General features: G+C 43.8%; 1 protein-coding gene across 9 annotated transcripts in view; it reads left to right on the forward strand.

Moving 5' to 3' along the window:
* Positions 1–592: 592 nt before the first annotated feature.
* The window catches only part of HK1 (hexokinase 1), a 133741-nt gene continuing 113004 nt past the window's right edge, over positions 593–21329 (forward strand). For 2 of the 9 annotated variants that reach the window (XM_054659665.2, XM_063780717.1), the window contains exons 1-4: positions 640–775; positions 14740–14935; positions 19866–19951; positions 20886–20985. In XM_054659665.2, coding sequence (XP_054515640.1) covers positions 20959–20985 — 27 coding nt within the window. In that variant the 5' untranslated portion in view covers positions 640–775; positions 14740–14935; positions 19866–19951; positions 20886–20958. Of the gene's footprint in view, positions 776–1672; positions 1763–14739; positions 14936–19865; positions 19952–20885; positions 20986–21329 lie in introns of all 9 variants that reach the window. The other 7 variants (XM_054659668.2, XM_054659667.2, XM_016918466.4 and 4 more) reach the window with 7 other exon arrangements.

Consider the following 21329-nt stretch of genomic DNA (forward strand, 5'->3'; position numbering starts at 1 on the left):
GGGTCTCACTATGTTGCCCTGACTTGTCTCAAACTCCTGGCCTCAAGTGATCCTCCCGCCTTGGCCTTCCAAAGTGCTGAGATTTATAGTCGTGAGCCACTGTGCCTGGTCCATACTTTCAATACAAATGTATGGTGATACTACTGTGAACAGGTCCTAGATTTACCAAAATTATCTTTGTGTGTGTGTGTGTATTTTAAGGTTATATCTCTTTAGAGAAATGTCGTATGAATTTATTAAATGTATCTTTTTATATTTTGAAGTTATGCCTCTTTGGAGAGAGGTTTCACCTTATCAGGTTTCATCTTAATCAGTTGAAAACCTTGCTGTCCTTATTCTCTTTCCCCAGGTCTCCTATTTCACGGTAAGACATCCTCAGCTTCCAGTCCCTCTTTCCCCTGGTTCTGCTAGGGGTCTTTCTCTTTGCTGTCTTTCCTAGACAAATGATCTGACCCATAGATTCAGGTTGTTGTGCCACTAAGTTCTCCCATGACCTGGTCTCTCAGCACATGTTTGGCAGGTTAGGGAGGTCACCCAGTCCCTTCTCACCCAGCTGTGGTCTCTTACAAGAAAAAGGAGACACAAGGTATCTAGGCAAGCTTGCACATTCTGACTAATTGATCGCATCATAGAATCTTTGAACAAGAACCAGAACTCCAGAGAGGGAAGACATCTATCTTGCTGTGTTTGGACAGGCCAGCCCCTGAAACATCTTGGGCAATGGAGGGTTAACTTCTCAAAGTTTAATAGGCAAGACCAGCAACCACGCAACAAGGTAAATTGTCCTCACGAGAACTCCAAAGACTATTTTTCTCTCTCTTTTTTTGAGGCAGGGTCTCGCTATGTTACCCAGGCTGTTCTCGAACTCTTGGGCTCAAGCAATCCCCCCATCTTAACCTCCCCAGCAGCTGGGACTACAGGCACGCGCCACTGCACCCAGCTGACTTTTCCTTCTAAGCATCTTTGGCTGGGTGTGGTGGCTCATGCCTGTAATCCCTGCACTTTGGGAGGCCAAGGTGGGTAGATCACTGGAGGTCAGGAGTTCTAGACCAGCCTGGCCAACATGGTGAAACCTCATCTCTACTAAAAATACAAAAAAATTACCTGGGCATGGTGGCAGGTGCCTGTAATCCTAGCTACTCGGGAGGCTGAAGCAGGAGAATTGCTTGAACCCAGGAGGTAGAGGTTGCAGTGACCCAAGATTGTGCCACTGCACTCCAGCCTGGGTGCACAGCGAGTCTGTCTAAAAAAGAAAAAAAAAAAAAAAGGAAGAGAGAGCATCTTTATCTTCATTTTCTAGCCTTAAGTGTTACTTTCTCCCAGTAACATTTTTCCCAGAAAGAGGTGATGAATATAGATTTAAGAATAAGATTTTCCCCATGTTGCTGCCTTTCCAGAACAAGTGAGTTCATTCTCATTTGTCTTTCTTCAGAAATCTTTTATCTGTCTTTCTCCCATTAGCTGGAATGGGTGCTCCATGAGAATAAAGACTTGGGTTTCATTCTTCCTATTGTCCCCAGAGCCTACCATACTGGCTGGCATTGAGTAGCAACTGAACAGTTTTCTGAATGAATGAATGAATGCTCAAATAAGCACATGAATTAATTATCACTTTCCTTTGAATCTCTCCATTCTTCTTCCTCACCCAATGGGGCTCGATCCTTATACACAGAAGATATTCTATAAATGATGATTCAATGAATGCCAAGCCCTGTTCTAGGCACTGAAGACCAAAAGAAATAAAAGACATCATTCCTGCTCTGTAAGAATTCATAGGCTAATAAGGAAAGAAAGATATATAAATATCTGTAATACAACATGGTAAACAGGAACAAGGTGACGACTGTTCCTGACCATTTCCTGTATCCTTTAGATCAGGAACTCTCAACCTTTGTGCACGTGTATGTGTGTGTGCATGTACCATGTACCCCTTGGACAATCAAGAATACAAGAAAGCTTGTATTCTCAGAATAATGTTTTTATTTTGTTTCTTTCTCTTTTTTTTTTTGAGAGAGAGACATGGAGGGAGAGAGACAGACAGACAGACAGAGAGGCAGGCAGAGAAAGAGAGTAAGACAGAAGACCGACACAGTGAGAGAGAAAGGCAGAGAGAGAGAGAGAGAGAGAGACAGAGAGAAAGAAAGAGAGAGAAAGAGAAAGAGACAGACAGAAATGGACAGAGAGAGAAACAGACAGACAGGGAGGGAGGGACGGAGACAGGCAGAGAGAGAGACAGGCAGACAGCCAGAGAAAGAGAGTAAGACAGAAGATAGGCACAGACAGAGAGACAGGGAGACAGAGAAAAAGAAAGAGAGAGACAGACAGACAGAGAAAGAGACAGACAGAGAAAGACAGAGACAGACAGAGAGAGAAAGAGAGAAACAGACAGAAAGAGAGAGAGAGAGAAACAGAAAGGGAGGGAGAGAGAGGGAGAGACAGACAGACGGACAGGCAGAGAAGGAGAGTAAGACAGAAGACACACACAGTGAGAGAGACAGACAGAGAGAGAGAGAGAGAGGCAGAGACAGAGACAGAGAGAAAGAGAGAGACAGACAGAGAAAGACAGAGATGGACAGAGAGACAGAGAGAAACAGACAGAAAGAGAGAGAGACAGAGAGAGAGAGAGAGAGAGACAGACAGGCAGGCAGAGAAACAGAGTAAGACAGAAGATAGGCACAGAGAGAGAGACAGAGAGACGCAGAAAAAGAAAGAGAGAGGCAGACAGACAGAGAAAGACGGAGACAGACAGAGAAAGACGGAGACAGACAGAAAGAGAGAGAGAGAAAGAGACAGGAAAGGAGAGAGAGAGAGAGACAGACAGAAAGAGAGAGAGAGAAAGAGACAGGAAGGGAGAGAGAGAGACAGACAGACAGACAGAGAAAGAGAATAAGACAGAAGACAGACACAGACAGGCAGAGAGAGAGAGACAGAGAGAGAAAGACAGAGACAGAGACAGACAGAAAGAGACAGACAGAGAAAGACAGAGACAGACAGAGAGAGAAAGAGAGAAACAGGCAGAGAGAGAGAGAGAGAGAGAAACAGAAAGGGAGGGAGAGACAGAGAGAGAGACAGACAGACAGACGGACAGGCAGAGAAGGAGAGTAAGACAGAAGACAGACACAGTGAGAGAGACAAGCAGAGAGAGAGAGATGGAGACAGACAGAAAGAAAGAGAGAGAGAGAAGACAGAAAAAGACAGAGACAGACAGAGAGAGACAGAGAGAAAGAGAGAAAGACAGAGAGAGCGAGAGAGGGAGAGAGAGAGGGAGAGAGAGAGAGAAACAGAAAGGCAGGGAGAGAGACAGAGAGAGACAGACAGACAGACAGACAGGCAGGCAGAGAAAGAGAGTAAGACAGAAGATAGGCACAGAGAGAGAGACAGAGAGACACAGAAAGAGAAAGAGAGAGGCAGACAGACAGAGAAAGACAGAGAGAATAATGTTTTTAAATGCATAAAATACACAGGATTATAAGGGAAATTAATGGTGTGAATTACATTTATTAAAATGTTAAAGTGGCACCATGGTAATACATGCATGTATTTATTAATGCATTATGCAGCAAGATCCAGCAGGAACCTAATAACAATGACAATTTTGAAGTCTTTTTTTTTTTTTTGAGATGGAGTCTCGCTCTGTTGCCCAGGCTGAAGTGCAGTGGCGCAATCTCGGCTCACCACAAGCTCTTCCTCCTGGGTTCACGCCATTCTCCTGCCTCAAGCCTCCTGAGTAGCTGGGACTACAGGTGCCTCCCACCACACCCGGCTAATTTTTTGCATTTTTAGTAGAGATGGGGTTTCACCATGTTAGCCAGGATAGTCTCGATCTCCTGACCTCGTGATCCACCCGCCTCAGCCTCCCAAAATGCTGGGATTACAGGCATGAGCCACTGCACCCGGCCTGACAATTTTGAAGTCCTGATGAGTGTAAACACTACTTTGAGACATTTGCAAAAACAGCATAGATATGAATATATCTGTGATTTCTCTTTTTTTTTCTTTTTTTTGAGATGGAGTCTTGCTCTGTTGCCCAGGCTGGAGTGTAGTGGCACAATCTCAGCTCACTGAAACCTCCACCCCCTGGGTTCAATCAATTCTCCTGCCTCAGCCTCCCGAGTAGCTGGGATTACAGGCACCTGCCACCATGCCCAGCTAATTTTTGTATTTTTGGTAGAGACGGGGTTTTGCCATGTTGGCCAAGCTGGTCTCAAACTCCTGGCCTCAGGTGATCCGCCTGCCTTGGCCTCCAAAAGTGCTGGGATTATAGGCGTGAACCACTGCGCCTGACCCAATATATTTGTGATTTCCACTGGAGACAAAGTCACAGATGCTGCTAGCACTAGTGGGTTTGTTGTCCACATTCAGAATTAAAGGAAATGCTAAATTTCAGTTACAGACTATCAGAAATTAATTTGTATTTTTTTCCCACAGAAGCTTACAGATATCAACTTCTACCTGAAGGGTCTCTGGTGCCCAGGTTATTAATCTCTGATCAGAATGTTCTAATGGAGCTGGCACTTATTTAGAGACAGATCTTAGATGGCAGATCTAAGCAATTTTAGCATTCCTTGTAGTACAGCACTGATGGTAGTAAATTCACGCAACTTTTGTTTGTCTGAAAATGTCTTTTTACCCTTCGTTTTTTAAGAATACACAATACACAGTTCTAGTTTGGTAGTTTTTTCCTCCAGTATTTTAAGAATGTCATTTCATTTTCTTCTGGCTTCCATAATTTATTTTGGGAAGTCAGTTATAATTCTTATTACTGTTTTTCTGCAAGTTTTTTTCCCCCCCTTTCTAGCTGTTTGTAAGGGTTTCTCTTTCTCTTTAGTTTCCAACAGTCATTTAACTATAATGTGCTTGGATGTGTTTTTGTTTTAGTGCATGTGTTCTTTTTTTCTCTTTTTTTAAATTTATCTTGCTTGGGCTTTGCTAAGATCTTCTTGAATCTGTGGGTTAATATCTTTCATTGTTTTTTTGAAAATTCTTGTTTTATGACTCATTATTTCTCCTCTTTACTTCTGAAATTCCAATATGCAAACATTAGAGCATTTCATCCTGTCTTACATCTCTTTCAAGTTCTGTTCCAGTTTTTTTGCCATTTTTTTTCTCTGTGCTTCCGTTTGCATAATTCCTTTTCTTTCTTTTTTACCTTTTTTTTTTTTTTGAGATGGAGTCTCACTCTGTCAGCCAGGCTGGAGTGCAGTAGTGCAATCTCAGCTCACTGAAATTTCCGCCTCTTGGGTTCAAGCAATTCTCCTACCTCAGCCTCCCAAGCAGCTGGGTTACAGGTGCCCGCCACCATGCCCAGCTAACTTTTGTATTTTTATTTATTTATTCATTTATTTATTTGAGATGGAGTCTCACTCTGTAACACAGGCAGGAGTGCAGTGGTGTGATCTTGGCTCACTGCAAGCTCCACCTCCGGAATTCACGCCATTCTCCTGCCTCAGACTCCCAAGTAGCTGGGACTACAGGCGCCCGTCACCACACCCAGCTAATTTTTTTGTATTTTTAGTAGAGATGGAGTTTCACCGTGTCAGCCAGGATGGTCTCCATCTCCTGACCTCATGATCCGCCCACCTCGGCCTCCCAAAGTGCTGGGATTACAGGCATGAGCCACCGCTCCCAGCCTAACTTTTGTATTTTTAGTAGAGATGGGGTTTCACCATGTTGGCCAGGCTGGTGTCGAACTCCTGACCTCAGGTGATCCCCCTGCCTTGGCCTCCCAAAGTGCTGGGATTACAGGCATGAGTCACTGCGCCCAGCCAGTTTGCATAATCTCCAATAACTAGTCTTCAAGTTCAGTGACAGATTTTTTTTCTGCTGTGGCCAACCTGCTCTTAAGCCTAGCCAATGAATTCTTAATTTAAAACATTATATTTTTCAATTGTAGAATATCCATGTTCTTTTTTAGAGATTTAATTTCTCTATTGACATTATTTATCTTTTCATCCATTTTGTCTAACTTTTCTTTTATTTTTCTTTAACATAATTACAAAAATCATCTTAAAGTCCTTGTGTGCTAATTCCAACATCTGGGTTACCTGTAGGACTGTTTCTGTTGTCTATTTTTTCTCTCGCTTACAGGCCACATTTTTCTACTTCTTTGCATTTTTTTTAATATTATGCATAAATAGCCATAGAGTCTGATGTAGATATTATTTTTCACCAGAGAGAGAACACTCTTTCTTCTCTCAGGCAGCTAAGGTGATGGACTGATCACTTTGATCCAGTCTGATATTGAGCTGGATCAGTTCACTTTTCGTTTCAAATATCAGCTGAGCATAGTGGCTCATACCTGTCATTCTAGCACTTTGGTAGGCTGAGGCAGGATGATCACTTGAGCTCAGGAGTTCAAGACCAGCCTGGGCAACATAGATCTCATCTGTATTTTTTTAATTTTTCAAATTTTAATTTAAAAAATACTTTTGCCCAGGCACAGTGGCTCACGTTTCTAATCCCAGCACTTTGGGAGGGCAAAGCAGGTAGATCACCTGAGGTCAGGAGTTTGAGACCAGCCTGGCCAACATGGTGAAACCTTGTCTCTACCAAAAATACAAAAAGTAGCTGGGCATGGTGTCACACACATGTAATCCCAGCTACTTGGGAGGCTGAGGCAGGAGAATTGCTTGAACTCAGGAGGCAGAGGTTGCTGTGAGCAGAGATGGCACCACTGCACTCCAGCCTGGGTGACAGAGCAAAACTCTGTCTCAAAAAAAAAAAAAAACAGTTTCAAATATCTTAGAGTCATGCCTGTCTTGTGTTTATTACAGGCCCTTTTTTCAAGCAGCCTTCTCTTTCTCAAATACAACAATATTATAGGGTATCTTTCTCTGAATTTCAATCTAGCCTTCTTTACTGCCCAGAACTTAGCAAAAATCCTATGGGGAGAACTGGCAGGTGGGGAAAACCAGCTATGCATTTGAAGCTTCTCCAGATTCTACTCTGTCTAGCCAGCTCACATGACCATAAAAGCTGGCTGGTTTCTCATTCTCTCTGAGTAGTCTTGCCTCTATTCTGGCAAGTCTAATCTCCCCCAACCCATGCCGAGACTCAACAAATGCCCTCATAGAGGAAAGCAGTCATGAATCTCCACTCACTTTGGGAGGGTCCCTTCTGCTCTGGAATTTAATTCCATTAGATTTCCAGCCTCCAGTGTCTCTAAAAAGAAATATATATGATTTTTAGTTTATCCATATATATTTTTTCTAATTGCTATAGTGGACACAATGGTCTACTGCTCCCCTCTTACATCCTATATCCTAACCACCAATTCTAAATATTTTAAATTCCCATTACAATGTCTTATTTTACTCATGAGTTATTAAAAACAAAAAACAAAAAACAAAAAAACCTTTTAAGGCCGGGCGCAGTGGCTCATGCCTGTAATCTCAGTACTTTGGGAGGCCAAGGCGGGAGGATAGCTTGAGGCCAGGAATTTGAGACCAGCCTGAGCAACATGGCGAGACCCCGTCTCTACTAGATTAAAAAATACATAAAAAATAAAATTTTTAAAAAGAAAAAAAGCTTAAATTTGTACATTTGTAATTTCCAAGTATATTGTTTTAAATTTGATCATTTTGTTAATTTTAACTTAATTATGTGTTGATTTATGGCCTATATCAGGGATTGACTAATTACTTCTATAAAGGGCCAGGCAGTCACAATTGTAGGCTCTGTGGGCCATATGATCTGTGCTGTTGTAACAAAAAAGGAGCCATAGACAACATGTAAATGAACGGGTATGGCTTGGTTCTAATAAAACTTTATTTACAAAAATAAGTGACAGGTTGGATTTGTCCTGCAATTCAGTTTGTCAATCCCTGGTCTAAATTATCTTAATTATTTACAAATTTATTAAGACTTGCTTTATAAATATGTTTGCTTTGAAATTTGAGTGCTTTTCATGTGCACTTAAAATATATTCTGTATTAGCTGGGCACAGTGGCTCATGCCTGTAATCCCAGCACTTTGGGAGGCCGAGGCAGGTGGATCGCTTGAGGTCAGGAGTTGAGACCAGCCTGGCCAACATAGTGAAATCCTGTCTGTACTAAAAATACAAAAAATTAGCTGGGTGTGGTGCCAGGTGCCTGTAATCCCAGCTACTCGGGAGGTTGAGGAAGGAGAATAGCTTGAATCCAGGAGGCAGAGGTTGCAGTGAGCCAAGATTGCGTCATTGCACTCCAGCCTGGGCAGCAAGAGCAAAACTCCTTTTCAAAAAAAAAAAATATATATATATATAAATATGTGTATATATATATATATATACACACACATATATATACATATATGTATATATATATACATATATATACATATATGTATATATATATACATATATATACATATATGTATATATATATACTATATTAAATAAGTAATTCTATATATTTATTAGATTAAACTTCTTTTGTTGTTCAAATCTTTTATAACTTTGTTGATTTTGTTTGTTTGCTTGCTTGATCTAATGGCAGAGAAAAATACATTTAAATTTATTCTTGTAATGTGGATTTGTCAGAATATTTCTGTAGGTCTAACAATTCTTGCTTTAATATTTAGAGGTTAATTTATTAGAATATTAACATCTGGCCAGGCACAGTGGTTCATGCCTGTAATCCCAGCACTTTGGGAGGCCGAGGCGGGTGGATCACCTGAGGTTGTGAGTTTGAGACCAGCCTGGTTAACGTGGTGAAATCCTGTCTCTACTAAAAATACAAAAATTAGCCGGGTGTGGTAGTGCACTCCTGTAAGCCCAGCTACTCGGGAGGCTGAGCCATGAGAATTGCTCCAACCCGGGAGGCGGAGGTTGCAGTGAGCTGAGGTCGTGCCACTGCCCTCCAGCCTGGGTGACATAGTAAGACTCTGTCTTAAAAAAAAATTAGTATCTTAATTTTAAGATATTAATTTTAAATGATTAAAATTATTTAATTATTAATTAACATAATAATTAAACATCAAATCATTCAATCATTTAATTAATAATAATTATAACTATAACTATTATGTTTATATATAATTACATATAATAGGATATTTTATATATCTATATATATCCTACATATACGTAGGATGGAAGCGAAGGATCGATAAATGTATCTTCTCCCAAAGAAGACAAGTATTTCAGCATGCTTTTATGTATTTTGGTCTCTCTTACCCCTATAACCCATCATACTGAAATGGTCTAGAATTTTAGTTATGTGTTATTATTCATAAACCTTCACTTATTTGGCTTCCTCTAAGTGTTTTGACGGAGAGATATTATGTGGCAAGCTGAGGGTTTAAATCACTGAGAATATTTTTATTATGCCATCATATTTGAATGCTAATTTCGCTGGATATAAAATTCTAGATTCAAAGATCCCTTTCTTCTGTTCTTTAAATCTGTTACCTTATTCTTTTCTTGCATCATTGGTTGCAAGTCTAATGCCAATCTGGTTCTTGTTCCTTTTTGAGTAATCTGTTTTGTGTCTCTGAAAGCATTTAAAATTTTCTTTTTGGCTGGGTGCAGTGGCTCATGCCTATAATCCTGGCACTTTGGGAGGCTGAGGCACGAGGATTGCTTGAGGCCAGGAGCTCGAGACCAGCCTGGGCAAAATGTTGAAACCCCGCCTCTATTAAAAAATACAAAAATTAGCCAGGCATGGTGGTGTCCCACCTGTTGTCCCAGCTACTCAGAGGCTGAGGCAGGAGGATCACCTGAGCCTTGGGAGGTTGAGGCTGCAGTGAGCTATGATCATGCCACTGCACTCCAGCCTGGGCGACAGAGTAAGACCCCATGTCTAAATAAAGAAAGAAATAAATAGGATTCTACTTTAGAAATTTTATCTAGCTCTTTTCATTTATTATTATATATTACAAAAAAGCTTTCCCACTCTCCATCTTTTGTATTTTTGTAGCTCCTTATAAGCCTAAATAAAATACTATTTACCACACAACTGAGTGCTGATAAAAGTGGTTTGTTTTAGGCCAGGCACAGGGCTCACGCCTGTAATCCCAGCACTTTGGGAGGCCGACACAGGCAGATCACCTGAGGTCAGGAGTTCAAGACCAGCCTGGCCAACATGACGAAACCCCGTCTCTACTAAAAATACAAAACTTAGCTGGGCGTGGTGGCGGGTGCCTGTAATCCCAGCTACTCAGGAGGCTGAGGAAGGAGAATTGCTTGAACCTGGGAGGCGAAGGTTGCAGTGAGCCGAGATTGTGCCATTGCACTCCAGCTTGGGCAACAACAGCGAGACTCCGTCTCAAAAAAAAAAAAGGTTTGTTTTATAGTGAACTGTGGAGGGATAAGGGACAAAGCTGGGCACAAAAATAGATCTGATGGTAGGGTTAGGACTGAGGGGGCAGAGGAAATGAGACTGACATTTCCTAGGGAAACTGACAGGTTAGCCAATGTTCCTATTCCAATCCATCTTCTTGGAACCTCCCTGCCATTTCCTCTGACATCTGAAGCACTTGCTGTAAAGCACTCACTGCTTACACTATGGCTGCCTGGCTGGCTTTCCTTGAGAATATGTATGTTTAATCTGTATTTTGTCTATGAAGCTTTTTGAGGGCTCTGTAGTTCTACTCCACACACTGCCCACTCACCCATCCCATTTTCCTCCGGTAGCTGCTACATGGAAAGTACTATGGATCAAATTGGAAATCCATCTCTCCTCTCAAAGGCAGCTAAAGCTATGTGGTCAGGCTCTGGGCCCCAGATTCTGGTCCTGATTTCTGAGTCTGCTTTCCAGGTCAGGGAATGCACTGGGGCTGACGACAAGGCTGGAACGTCCCGGGATTGAAGCTTGGATCCGAACTGTTGGACAGCGTCTGGAGTTTTGCACAAAAGAGAATTGAATTGTAGATCAGCTGGGAAGTTACTGTGGTAGTCCTGGTGCCCTGCGGCCTCCAGCGACTGGAACCCTGTGGGAGCACATAGCTGGCATTTTTTGCTAGAGATTAGGAAGTCTTTTGCTTCCTCTGTGAAAAGGCTTGAATTCAATGGACTGTGTGGTAAGACGAAGTTGTTTTTTTTTTCCCTTATTGATAAAAATAAAACAGAGATTTGGCTTGGGTTATTACGCAGTGGTGGGCACATGAGCTTGCTCTCCAGTGTTTGGCGGGAAGCCAGTTGAAGAGCATGTGGTTACATTTTTGTCCGGCATCATCAAGAGTGTAGAGAAGCTGTGATTCTAGCCTCAGAGGAGCGAGTTTTTATTGTGGTGTGACTCTTCAAAGACCATCTTTATGCAAGAAATGTCAGAGGCCCATTTCATAGTAAGTTTCTTTGGAAGTTTTGTTTTGGTCGATGCTATATTATCACTCATGGGCTGATGTCGTCTCCTTATGATGGTGTCCCTAAGAGCCTTCACAGGCCTAGGGAGCACTGGTTGGTGGTGGGAGGCCCAGGCTGAGAGGCAGGTCTCTGTGTTGTATTTCTTCCTGGGCTTTAGTCTGTCTCTTTCTAAAATGGGCTAATCCTCTCTCTGCCCTCTTCCTCATGTGGTGAAGGGCGTTGGGACAACATGCAAATATGGTTCAAAGGAGAAGTGAAGCTGCTGTTTTGTACTCTGTCACATTTGCTTGCTCTGAATTGGGTCTTTTGTTAGCACATTCTTTGAAGTAGAACTTGTCCATGGTTGACTTTTGTGTCTTGATTTGGAGAAGAAATTGAGTAGTGCCCAATTGCAGGTAGACTGAGGAGGCTGAACTGGGTTTGCATGGGGTTTGCAGGATGTGCAGAATGATTAAATGAATGTATGAATGAACATATGTAGATCGAATGTTTGATGGGGAACCTCAGAATGACCCAAGAAACATGTTTCTCCAGAAACTAAGTAGATCTTGGGCTGTGAAGTATTTAGTACCCATAACAAGCAATGATAGTTTAAATATGTAGTCCAAAAATTTCTTCCTCATCAGTCAAGTCATAAATGCAGGACTTAAAGGAAACCACATGTGAGAGGTGTCTGTGACCTAGGATATTGGAGGCCTGGGTCACAGTTAGGAATCAGGACCTCGCAAAATTTACTTAACATTCTCCAGAATGTGGCCCAATCTACAAAGCCACCCTCATGTCAGCTGCTCAGCTGGAGAGCACATGTGCTTGAAGTTTCTTTCACCTTCACTCTTGCTTTAATAAAAGCATGTATAAGTCCAGGAGCTTATTTTATACTTTGGTTGATCAGCGATTGTGTCTTCACTAAGAACCACCCATATTGTCATCCTTGGGCAGACACGAGGAAGGATGAAAGGATTGACCTGCAAGAATCTAGAGAACTAAGGCCAAGGGAAGCAGGTCAGATGGAGGTAGATTGCATCTCAGATTTAACTGGCCAATGATGAAAAAAGGTTTTGTTTTTTTTTTTAGACAGAGTCTCGCACTGTCGCCCAGGCTGGAGAGATCTCGGCTCACTGTAAGCTCCACCTCCTGGGCTCACGCCATTCTCCTGCCTCAGCCTCCCAAGTAGCTGGGACTACAGGCGCCTGCTACCATGCCCAGCTAATTTTTTTGTTTTGTATTTTTAGTAGAGACAGGGTTTCACTGTGTTAGCCAGGATGGTCTCGACCTCCTGACCTTGTGATTTGCCCACCTCGGCCTCCCAAAGTGCTGGGATTACAGGCGTGAGCCACCACACCCAACCTGGAAAAGGTTTTTTAAAGAGTGAGGTAGCACCTACCTGGATCTTGTCTTGGGTGGGTGCTATGGTCTGCATGTTTATGGCCCCCCAAATTCATAATTGAAACCTAATCTCCGATATGATAATATTAGAAGGTGGGGTCTTTGGAGGTTATTAAGTCATGAGGGTGGAGCCCTCACGAATGTGATTCATCCCCTTATAAAGGAGACCCTAGAGAGCTTGTCTGCCCCTTCTACCAGTGAGGACGGAGTAAGAAGGCTGTCTTTGAGAAATGAGCCCTCACCAGGCAGGCACCAAATCTGCTGGTGACTTAATCTTGGATTTCCCAGCCTCCAGAACTGTGAAACATACATTTCCATTATTTGTAAGTTACCTAGCCAATGGTAATTTGTTGTAGCAGCCTGAATGGACCAAGACAGTGAGGGTGGGAGTGGAATATGATGTGCTAGGTTCTTTCCAGTTTTCAAATAATATGCTTTTACCTTCTGGAGTTTCATCTCCTGTGCCACTAATCTCTGAATTGCTAAAATCTTTGCATTTTTGTCTCCTACTCTCCACTTTATCAAACAACCTGTCCTATGTCTCTGTATAGCTGCAGACTCTTATCAGACCTCTCAAAATATCGTTTATGACTTCCTCTTCCATGTGGAGGACATGAGAGAGTGAGAGAGAACTGGGATCTTCTGTACTTTTAATGAGTGAATCCACATGATTGTAGGCATCTAGAATAGGGCTCTCAAACTTTAGCAGGTCACAGAATCACCAGGAGGGCTTGTTAAAACACAGATTCATGGTTCCACCCCAATGTTTTCCATTCAGTAGGTCTGTGGAAGGGCCCAAGAATGTGCATTTCTAACAAGTTCCCACCTAATGCTGTTGTTACTGGTGCAGGGACCACACTTTGAGAACCGCCACCCTAGAGGACGGGGACCAAGCCAGCCCACTCTCAGTAAAATCCCAAATGCAGAGGGGGCAGATTAATAAGTACCAGGGTGTGCTGTCCTCTTCCTCCTCTTTCTCTTCCTCATCCTCCTCCTTTATCGAGGCTTACCTGATCCCTGCCTCAGGGGCCTCCAAAGAAAACTCTGACTTAGACCAATGTGTCCCAGATTCAATGTCACTTTCTACAGGAAGCCGTTCATGAACCCTAGGATTAGATGTTGTGGCTTCCTATACTTTTTCTTGATAGCTATCATGATTCACAATTTGCAACTGTGATTTGTGTGATTTCTTAATCTCTGTTTCCTCCAGAGACTGTAAGCTCCATGAAGACAGGATATACGAATAGTAGGAAAAAAGGAAGGGTTTGGGTGGGGAATGGTGGTGAGTCACCCTTAGGATTGTGCACAATAAAAGAGAGTGAAACAACAGATTTTGTCCCCAAAGAATAAAGGAAGGGGAGGGAGGAGGAAGGAAAAAGGTGGCCTGGAATATCCATTAGAACTTTGGCTGCCAAGTCTAGCCCTGCTCTCTCTGGTGCCAACCAGAGGTTTGCCTGCTCTATTTTGGCCACAGAGTGGGCATTTCATCTCTCCACGCATTTTAAAACCCAAGTTGTTTTTTTTTTTTTTTAAGCTCTGAGCTACTTACCCACTCTAAGCCTCATCTAGAGCACCCATAAAACAAAGAATTAAGGCTCCAGGGCTGAAGAGACCTAAGTACAACACCCAGCTCTGCTACTGTTGCATTTCCATGAGTGCCTGAATTAACTCCCGTAAGCGTCGGCTTCCCTCCTGAAAAGGGTTTCTACTCCTAATCTTGTTGGGACACTTCCAGGAATCAGGGCACATGAAGTCCTTAGCACAATCCCTGGCTCAATGCACACGAGTGGCCACTGTCATCACCATCTTCAATATCACTGTCCTCCTCACCATTGTCACCATTTCTGTCCCCACACCCAAGGTTTCTGAGGTCTCAATGGGATAAAAGAACTTCATAACCATGAAGCACTGTCTGAATGTCAAGGGCATCCAAGTGCCCCATCCCCTGCCTACAAGTCCTGGAGTAACATCCAAGGATGCCTTCCTTCCCAAGGACGCTGGCGCAGGCTCTACCCCTTGCAAGCCTTTGGTGATTTTACAACAAATACATCTTTTGTCTCTTCTGTTTTCAGGACTTCAACTAACCAACTAAAGAACTGTTCCCCAGAGCATTGTTCCTGAGAAGGAAAAGAGTCCAAACACCCACCCACACCTGCTTTGTGCCAAGAATCCACAGTTGGATTGCAAGGACAGTGTATGTTGTCCTTTTGGAAGAATGAGAGTGAGACCAAATGAAGAACAAGCAAAGGTGTCTCAAGTCATCCCAAGGCAAGTGGGAGGTAGCCTGGGCTGTGACGGCCTCACTCCTGCATGAGACTCTCTCTCTGGCTTTTCGCATTAAGTAGCTTCCTGTCCTTCTCTGTAAAACAAAATGAATGAGCTGGGTGCGGTGGCTCATGCCTATAATCCCAGCACTTTGGGAGGCCGAGGTGGGTGGATCACCTGAGGTCAGGAGTTTGAGACCAGCCTGGCCAACATGGTAAAACCCCATCTCTACTAAAAATACAAAACAAACAAAAAAAAAATTAGCTGGGTATGGTGGCAGGCGCCTGTAATCCCAGCTACTTCGGAGGCTGAGGCAGGAGAATCTCTTGAACCCAGGAGGCAGTTTGCGGTGAGCCAAGATTGCGCCATTGCACTCCAGCCTGGGTGACAAGAGCGAAACTCAGTTTCAAAAAAAATAAAAATGAATGAAGGGATAATCTGGCAGGGTGCGGTGGCTCACACGTGTAATCCCAGCACTTTGAGAGGCCAAGGCGGGAGGATCACTTGAGACCAGGAGTTCGAGACCAGCCTGGGCAAAATAGAGAGATCCCATCTCTACCAAAATTAAAAAAAAAAATTAGCCTGATGTGGTGGTGCATGCCTGTGGTCCCAGCTACTCTGGAGGCTGAAGTGGAAGGATCACTTGGGCGCAGGAGGTCAAGGCTGTAGTGAGCCCATGATCGCACCACTGCACTCCAGCCTGGGTGACCAGGTGAGACCCTGTCTCAATAATAATAATAATAATAATATAAATAAAAATAAAGAGCTGGCTGGGTGTGGTGGCTCATGCCTGTAATCCTAGCATTTTGGAAGGCCAAGGTGGGCAGATTACTTGAGGTCAGGAGTTCGAGACCAGCCTGGCCAACATGGTGAAACCCCATCTCTACTAAAAATACAAAAATTAGCCAGGCATGGTGGCAGGTAACTGTAGTCCCAGCTACTCAGGAGACTGAGGGATGAGAATCGCTTGAACACAGGAGGCAGAGGCTGCAACAAGAGGTTGCAATGAGCCAAGTTCACACCACTGCACTGCATTCCACCCTGGGTAACAGTGAGACTCTGTCTCAAAAAAAAAAACAAAAAAAAAAAAAAAAAAAAAAAAGAAAGAAAAGGAAAAAAGAAAAAGAAAATAAAGAGCTATCCAAGTCTCAGGATCTTAAAAGGTAGATCCTGGGGTTTAAGCCCACTTATTTTACAGATGAGGCCCAGAGAGAGGCAAACACTTTCCCAAGGATACACAGTAATTTGTAACTGGGCCAAAGCTCACTATAGTTAAGTCTTTTTGTTTGAGGTGACTGAGATAATGCCATCTATGATTTTTTTTTTAAGGCAAATGCTGTGCTGATATTCCTCACAGTTTGAAACTTGTAAAATGCCTCTCTTCCCTGAGTACCCATCTGTCTTCTACTACCCTCAGGGTTTGGGACTGATGCTCTGCAGTTGAGGGACAGTGTGCGAGATTGGTTAAGAATGGAGGAGCCTGATTTCAAATCTCAGCTTGGTTAACTTACAGCCATATGACCTTGGGAAGCTACTTGACTGCTGTGAGCCTCAGTTTCCTCATGTGTAAAACTGGGAAAATAGAATTTATGAGGAGTTCTTGTGAACTAATGCCTGTGAGGTATTATATTTATAGCAGTGCCTCGCAGACAGGAAGTATTCAATAAATGCTAATTTATTGAATTTAATGACCTCCAAGAGAGTTGCTTAAGGGCAAAGTGGAAGTCAATTGAATAGTGGGTACATCCTCTCTGAAAGCAAGGCTAAAACTATGTAAAAAAAAGCATTACTGGAAAGGAAGAAGGAATCCAGCTGCTAAGCCAAGTGGAGTGGCTCACTCGTGTAATCCCAGCACTTCGGGAAGCTGAGGGAGGAGGATCACTGGAGCCCAGCAGTTTGAGACCAGCCTGGGCAACATAGTGAGATCCCATTTCCCTTTTTCTGAGACAGAATCTTGCCCTGTCGCCCAGGCTGGAGTGCAGTGGCACAACCTCGGCTTACTGCAACCTCCGCCTCCAGGGTTCAAGTGATTCTCCTGCCTCAGCCTCCAGAGTAGCTGGGATTACAGGCACTCACCACTACACTCAGTAATTTTTTTAGTTTTTCTTTTTTCTTTTTTTTAAGACGGAGTCTCTCTTTCTCACCCAGGCTGGAGTGCAGTGACATGATCTCGGCTCACTGCAAGCTCTGCCTCCCGGGTTCACGCCATTCTCTTGCCTCAGCCTCCTGAATAGCTGGGACTACAGGTGCCAGCCACCACGCCCGGCTAATTTTTTTGTATTTTTAGTAGAGACAGGGTTTCACCATGTTGGCCATGCTGGTCTCGAACTCCTGACCTCAGGTGTTCTGCCCACCTTGGCCTCCCCAAATGCTGGGATTACAGGCATGAGCCACCGCACCCAGCCTTGAGATCCTATTCCTTAAAAAACAAACAGGCTGGGCGCGGTGGCTCATGCCTGTAATCCCAACACTTTGGGAGGCCGAGGCGGGTGGATGGCAAGGTCAGGAGATCGAGACCATCCTGGCTAACACGGTCTCTACTAAAAATACAAAAAATTAGCCGGGCGAGGTGGCGGGCGCCTGTAGTCCCAGCTACTCAGGAGGCTGAGGCAGGAGAATGGCGTGAACTCGGGAGGTGGAGCTTGCAGTGAGCCGAGATTGCGCCACTGCACTCCAGCCTGGGCGACAGAGAGAGATTCCATCTCAAAACAACAACAAAAAACAAACAAACAAACAAAAAACAGAAAGGAATCCAGCTATTAGCAAAATTCAAATGAATTGTGGATTTTTCTGTTATTAAAATGTAGAGATATCAGGATCCCTAAACTCAAGTAAATGACACAATAAACGAAGCATCAAATTTGAAGCTGTGTTATGATGGTGCCTGTGCCAGATTTGGGGGAAGGGCAATACTTGGCTTACACAGATGCTCTAGATCTTGAAGAGGGAGAGAGGGGCACAGTTCTGCGGCGACATGTGCGAGTACCAGAGAGAGGGCCAGTTACTTCGGGGTGGAGAGTATATGGAGAATGGAATGACTAGCTATAAACCAGCTTGCATGGTGGGCTGGTGGAAACACCAGTTTCTACATGACCTCTAGACCAAACACTCTCTAGACAAAAAGCAACTCTGCTTTGAATGACCTTCAAAGCGAATGCCCTGGGCCAGTCCCAAGGGTTCCTTCCCCTCCTCCTACTCCGTCTCCTGGGTAACAACATTGTAAGCCTGGGAAGAAAGGGGGTGATAGCATAATCTTCTCTGTCATGTTACAGACCCAGGGAGCTTTTAAGAAATAAATACCAATGGGAAAGAGGTAACATGCATTCTCTGCAAGTACTTTGGTAACTCATAGCAGTGTTTTAACTAGACTCGGGAAGTTGCCTGGGGATCAGAAAGGAAGGCAAAAATGTGTGTGGAAGTTGTCAAAATTTGTTAAGCCCATATAGCATAATAAGGAGAACATCTTTTTATAAAAACAAAGTTAAATCATAAATTATAGCTGAGTACAGTGGCTGACACCTGTAATCCCAGCACTTTGGGAGGCTGAGGGAGGAGAATCGCTTGAGCCCAGGGGTTTAAGACCAGCCTGGGCAACATAGTGAGATCCCGTCTCTACAAAAAATTAAAAAATTAGCCAGCTGTGGTAGTTTGAGCCTGTAGTCCCAGCTGCAGAGGCTGAGGTGGGAGGATCACTTGAGCTCTGAAGGTGGAGGCTGCAGTTAGTGTGATTGCACTACTGCACTCCAGCCCAGGTGACAGAGCAGGACGCTGTCTCAAAAACAAGCAAACAAATAATTGCAAGGCATATATTTTATTTTTAGATCATGCTTTACTTTTTTTTTTTTTTGAGATGGAGTTTCGCTCTTGTTGTCCTGGCTGGAGTGCAATGGTGCAATCTCGGCTCACTGCAACCTCCGCCTCCCAGGTTCAAGGGATTCTCCTGGCTCAGCCTCCCAAGTAGCTGGGATTACAGGCATGTGCTACCATGCCCGGCTAATTTTTTGTATTTAGTAGAGAGGGGGTTTCACCTCGTTGGTCAGGCTGGTCTCGAACTCCTGACCTCAGGTGATCCACCCACCTCGGCCTCCCAACGTGCTCGGATTACAGGCATGGGCCACCTCATGAGGCGCCTGGCCTCATGCTTTGCTTTGAACTAGGGGAACCATCAGTGCCTCTGTCGAGGAAGCTCATAGAGAAACCAGGGACAAATCCTAGAAGGCTTTACGCTTTCAGCCAGGGCTCTCCAGATCATTTTGGTTATGCACTCCATCAGTAAAATATTTTTGTAGACACATTGTATTAGTCTGTTTTCGCACTGCTATAAAGAAATGGCCCTCAATTATGTCATAATAACATCACACAAGTATTTCAGTTGAAAAAAAAGAAAAGAAAGAAAAAGAAATGCCTGAGACTGGGTAATTTAAAAAGGAAAGAGGTTTAATTGACTTACAGTTCAGCATGGCTAGAGAGGCCTCAGGAAACTTGTAATCATGGCGGGAAGGCAAAGGGGAAGCAAGGCACTTTCTTCATACGGCTGCAGGAAGGAGAGGTGCAGGGTGAAGGGGGAAGAGCCTCTTATAAAACCATCAGATCTCATGAGAACCCACTCACTATCACAAGAACAGCAGGGGGGGAACCGCCCCCATGATCCAACTACTTCCACCTGGTCTCTCCCTTGACATGTGGGGATTATGGGGACTATGGGGATTATAATTCAAAATGAGATTTGGGTTGGGACACAAAGCCTAACCATATCGCACATTCCTCAGTACATATATTTTAATTATTTTGAGATTATATATCTTTATGAGTCCACTTATGCGAAATGGCCAGAAGGCAAATTCACAGACACAGAAAGTAGATTAGTGGTTGCCAGGGGCTGGGGGAAGGATCGAATGAGAATGGCTGGTAATGGGTATGGGTTTCCTTATAGGGTGATGAAAATTTTCTGGAATTAGTGATGATGGTTGCACAACCTTATGAATATACAGAAAACCACTGAATTATACACTTTAAAGGGTGAGTCTTTTGGTATGTGAGTTATAGCTCATTTTTTTAAAAATCACATATAAATAATGTGTACATTATAAAGAATAGCCTTAAAAAGTTATAGGGTGAGATTTTTAAAAGTCGTAAGTAGACTGAATGCAGTGGCTTACACCTGTAATCCCAGCACTTTGGGAGGCTGAGGCAGGGTAATCACTTGAGACCAGGGGTTCAAGACCAGCTTGGGCAACATACCAAGACACTGTGTCTACAAAAAAAAAAAAAAAATTAAAAATTAGGCTGGCATGGTGGCCCATGCCTGTGGTTGCAGCTACTCAGCAGGCTGAGGCAGGAGGATTGCTTGTGTCCAAGAGTTCAAGTTTGAGGCTGCAGTGTGCTACGATGGCACCACTGCACTCCAACCTGGTCAACGGACTGAGACTCTGACTTGGCCTTTTGGAGATGTCTTTGCTAATTTCCACTTCTATTGGATTTCCTCTCCAAAGCATGACTCTTTCTTTGGACATAGTCATAAGCAGAGAAGGTTGTAGTTGGTGATGAGGTACCACTTCCAGACCAGGCTCCAGGGAATTTCTTCTAGAATGACAGGCTGCCAGAAACCTTGACTGGGTGCAGTAGCTCAGGCCTGTAACCCAGCACTTTAGGAGGCTGAAGTGGGAGGTTTGCTTGAGCCTAGGAGTTTGAAACCAGCCTGAGCAACAGAAGCTGCAGTGAGCTATGATGGCGCCACTGCATTCTAGTCTGGGCAACAGAGCAATACTCTGCCTCAAACAAACAAAAGGAGAAACTTTATGACATTTTACCTGGGTTTATGAATACTCTAGAAATGTGTCTGCACTACGTCTTGGTTCTCAGTATTAGGGTGTTTAGCTTCCTAATTGGTGAGGACAAAAATGAGACCAACAATCCTCTGACCCTGCCTTCTTTGAACTTGGCCTTTCTCTAGGCGTTCAAGACCCAGCTGTTGAGAGTAGAAAAGCAGAAGAAAGGACCCGAGGTCAGCAAGTGCCCTCCCTACAATGGGGCAGGTCTGCCAGGGAGAATCGGTAAGCTCTGGTGTTTCTTTCTTTCTTTCTTTTTTTGAGACGTTTTTGTTCCATCGCCCAGGCTGGAGTGTAGTGGCGCGATCTCGGCTCACTATAACCTCTGCCTCCCGGGTTCAAGTGATTCTCCTGCCTCAGCCTCCCAAGTAGCTGGGATTACAGGCATGGGCCACCACACCTGGCTAATTTTGTATTTTTTTTTAGAGATGGGGTTTCTCCATGTTGGTCAGGCTGGTCTCAAACTCCTGACCTCAGGTGATCCGCCCACCTCGGCCTCCCAAAGTGCTGGGATTACAAGCCGCTCTGGTGTTTCTTTAGCTTCTCAGAGGGGTCACATGTACCATAGC

This window comes from Pan troglodytes, chromosome 8, assembly GCF_028858775.2.
Source record: "Pan troglodytes isolate AG18354 chromosome 8, NHGRI_mPanTro3-v2.0_pri, whole genome shotgun sequence".
Classification (NCBI taxonomy): domain Eukaryota; kingdom Metazoa; phylum Chordata; class Mammalia; order Primates; family Hominidae; genus Pan; species Pan troglodytes.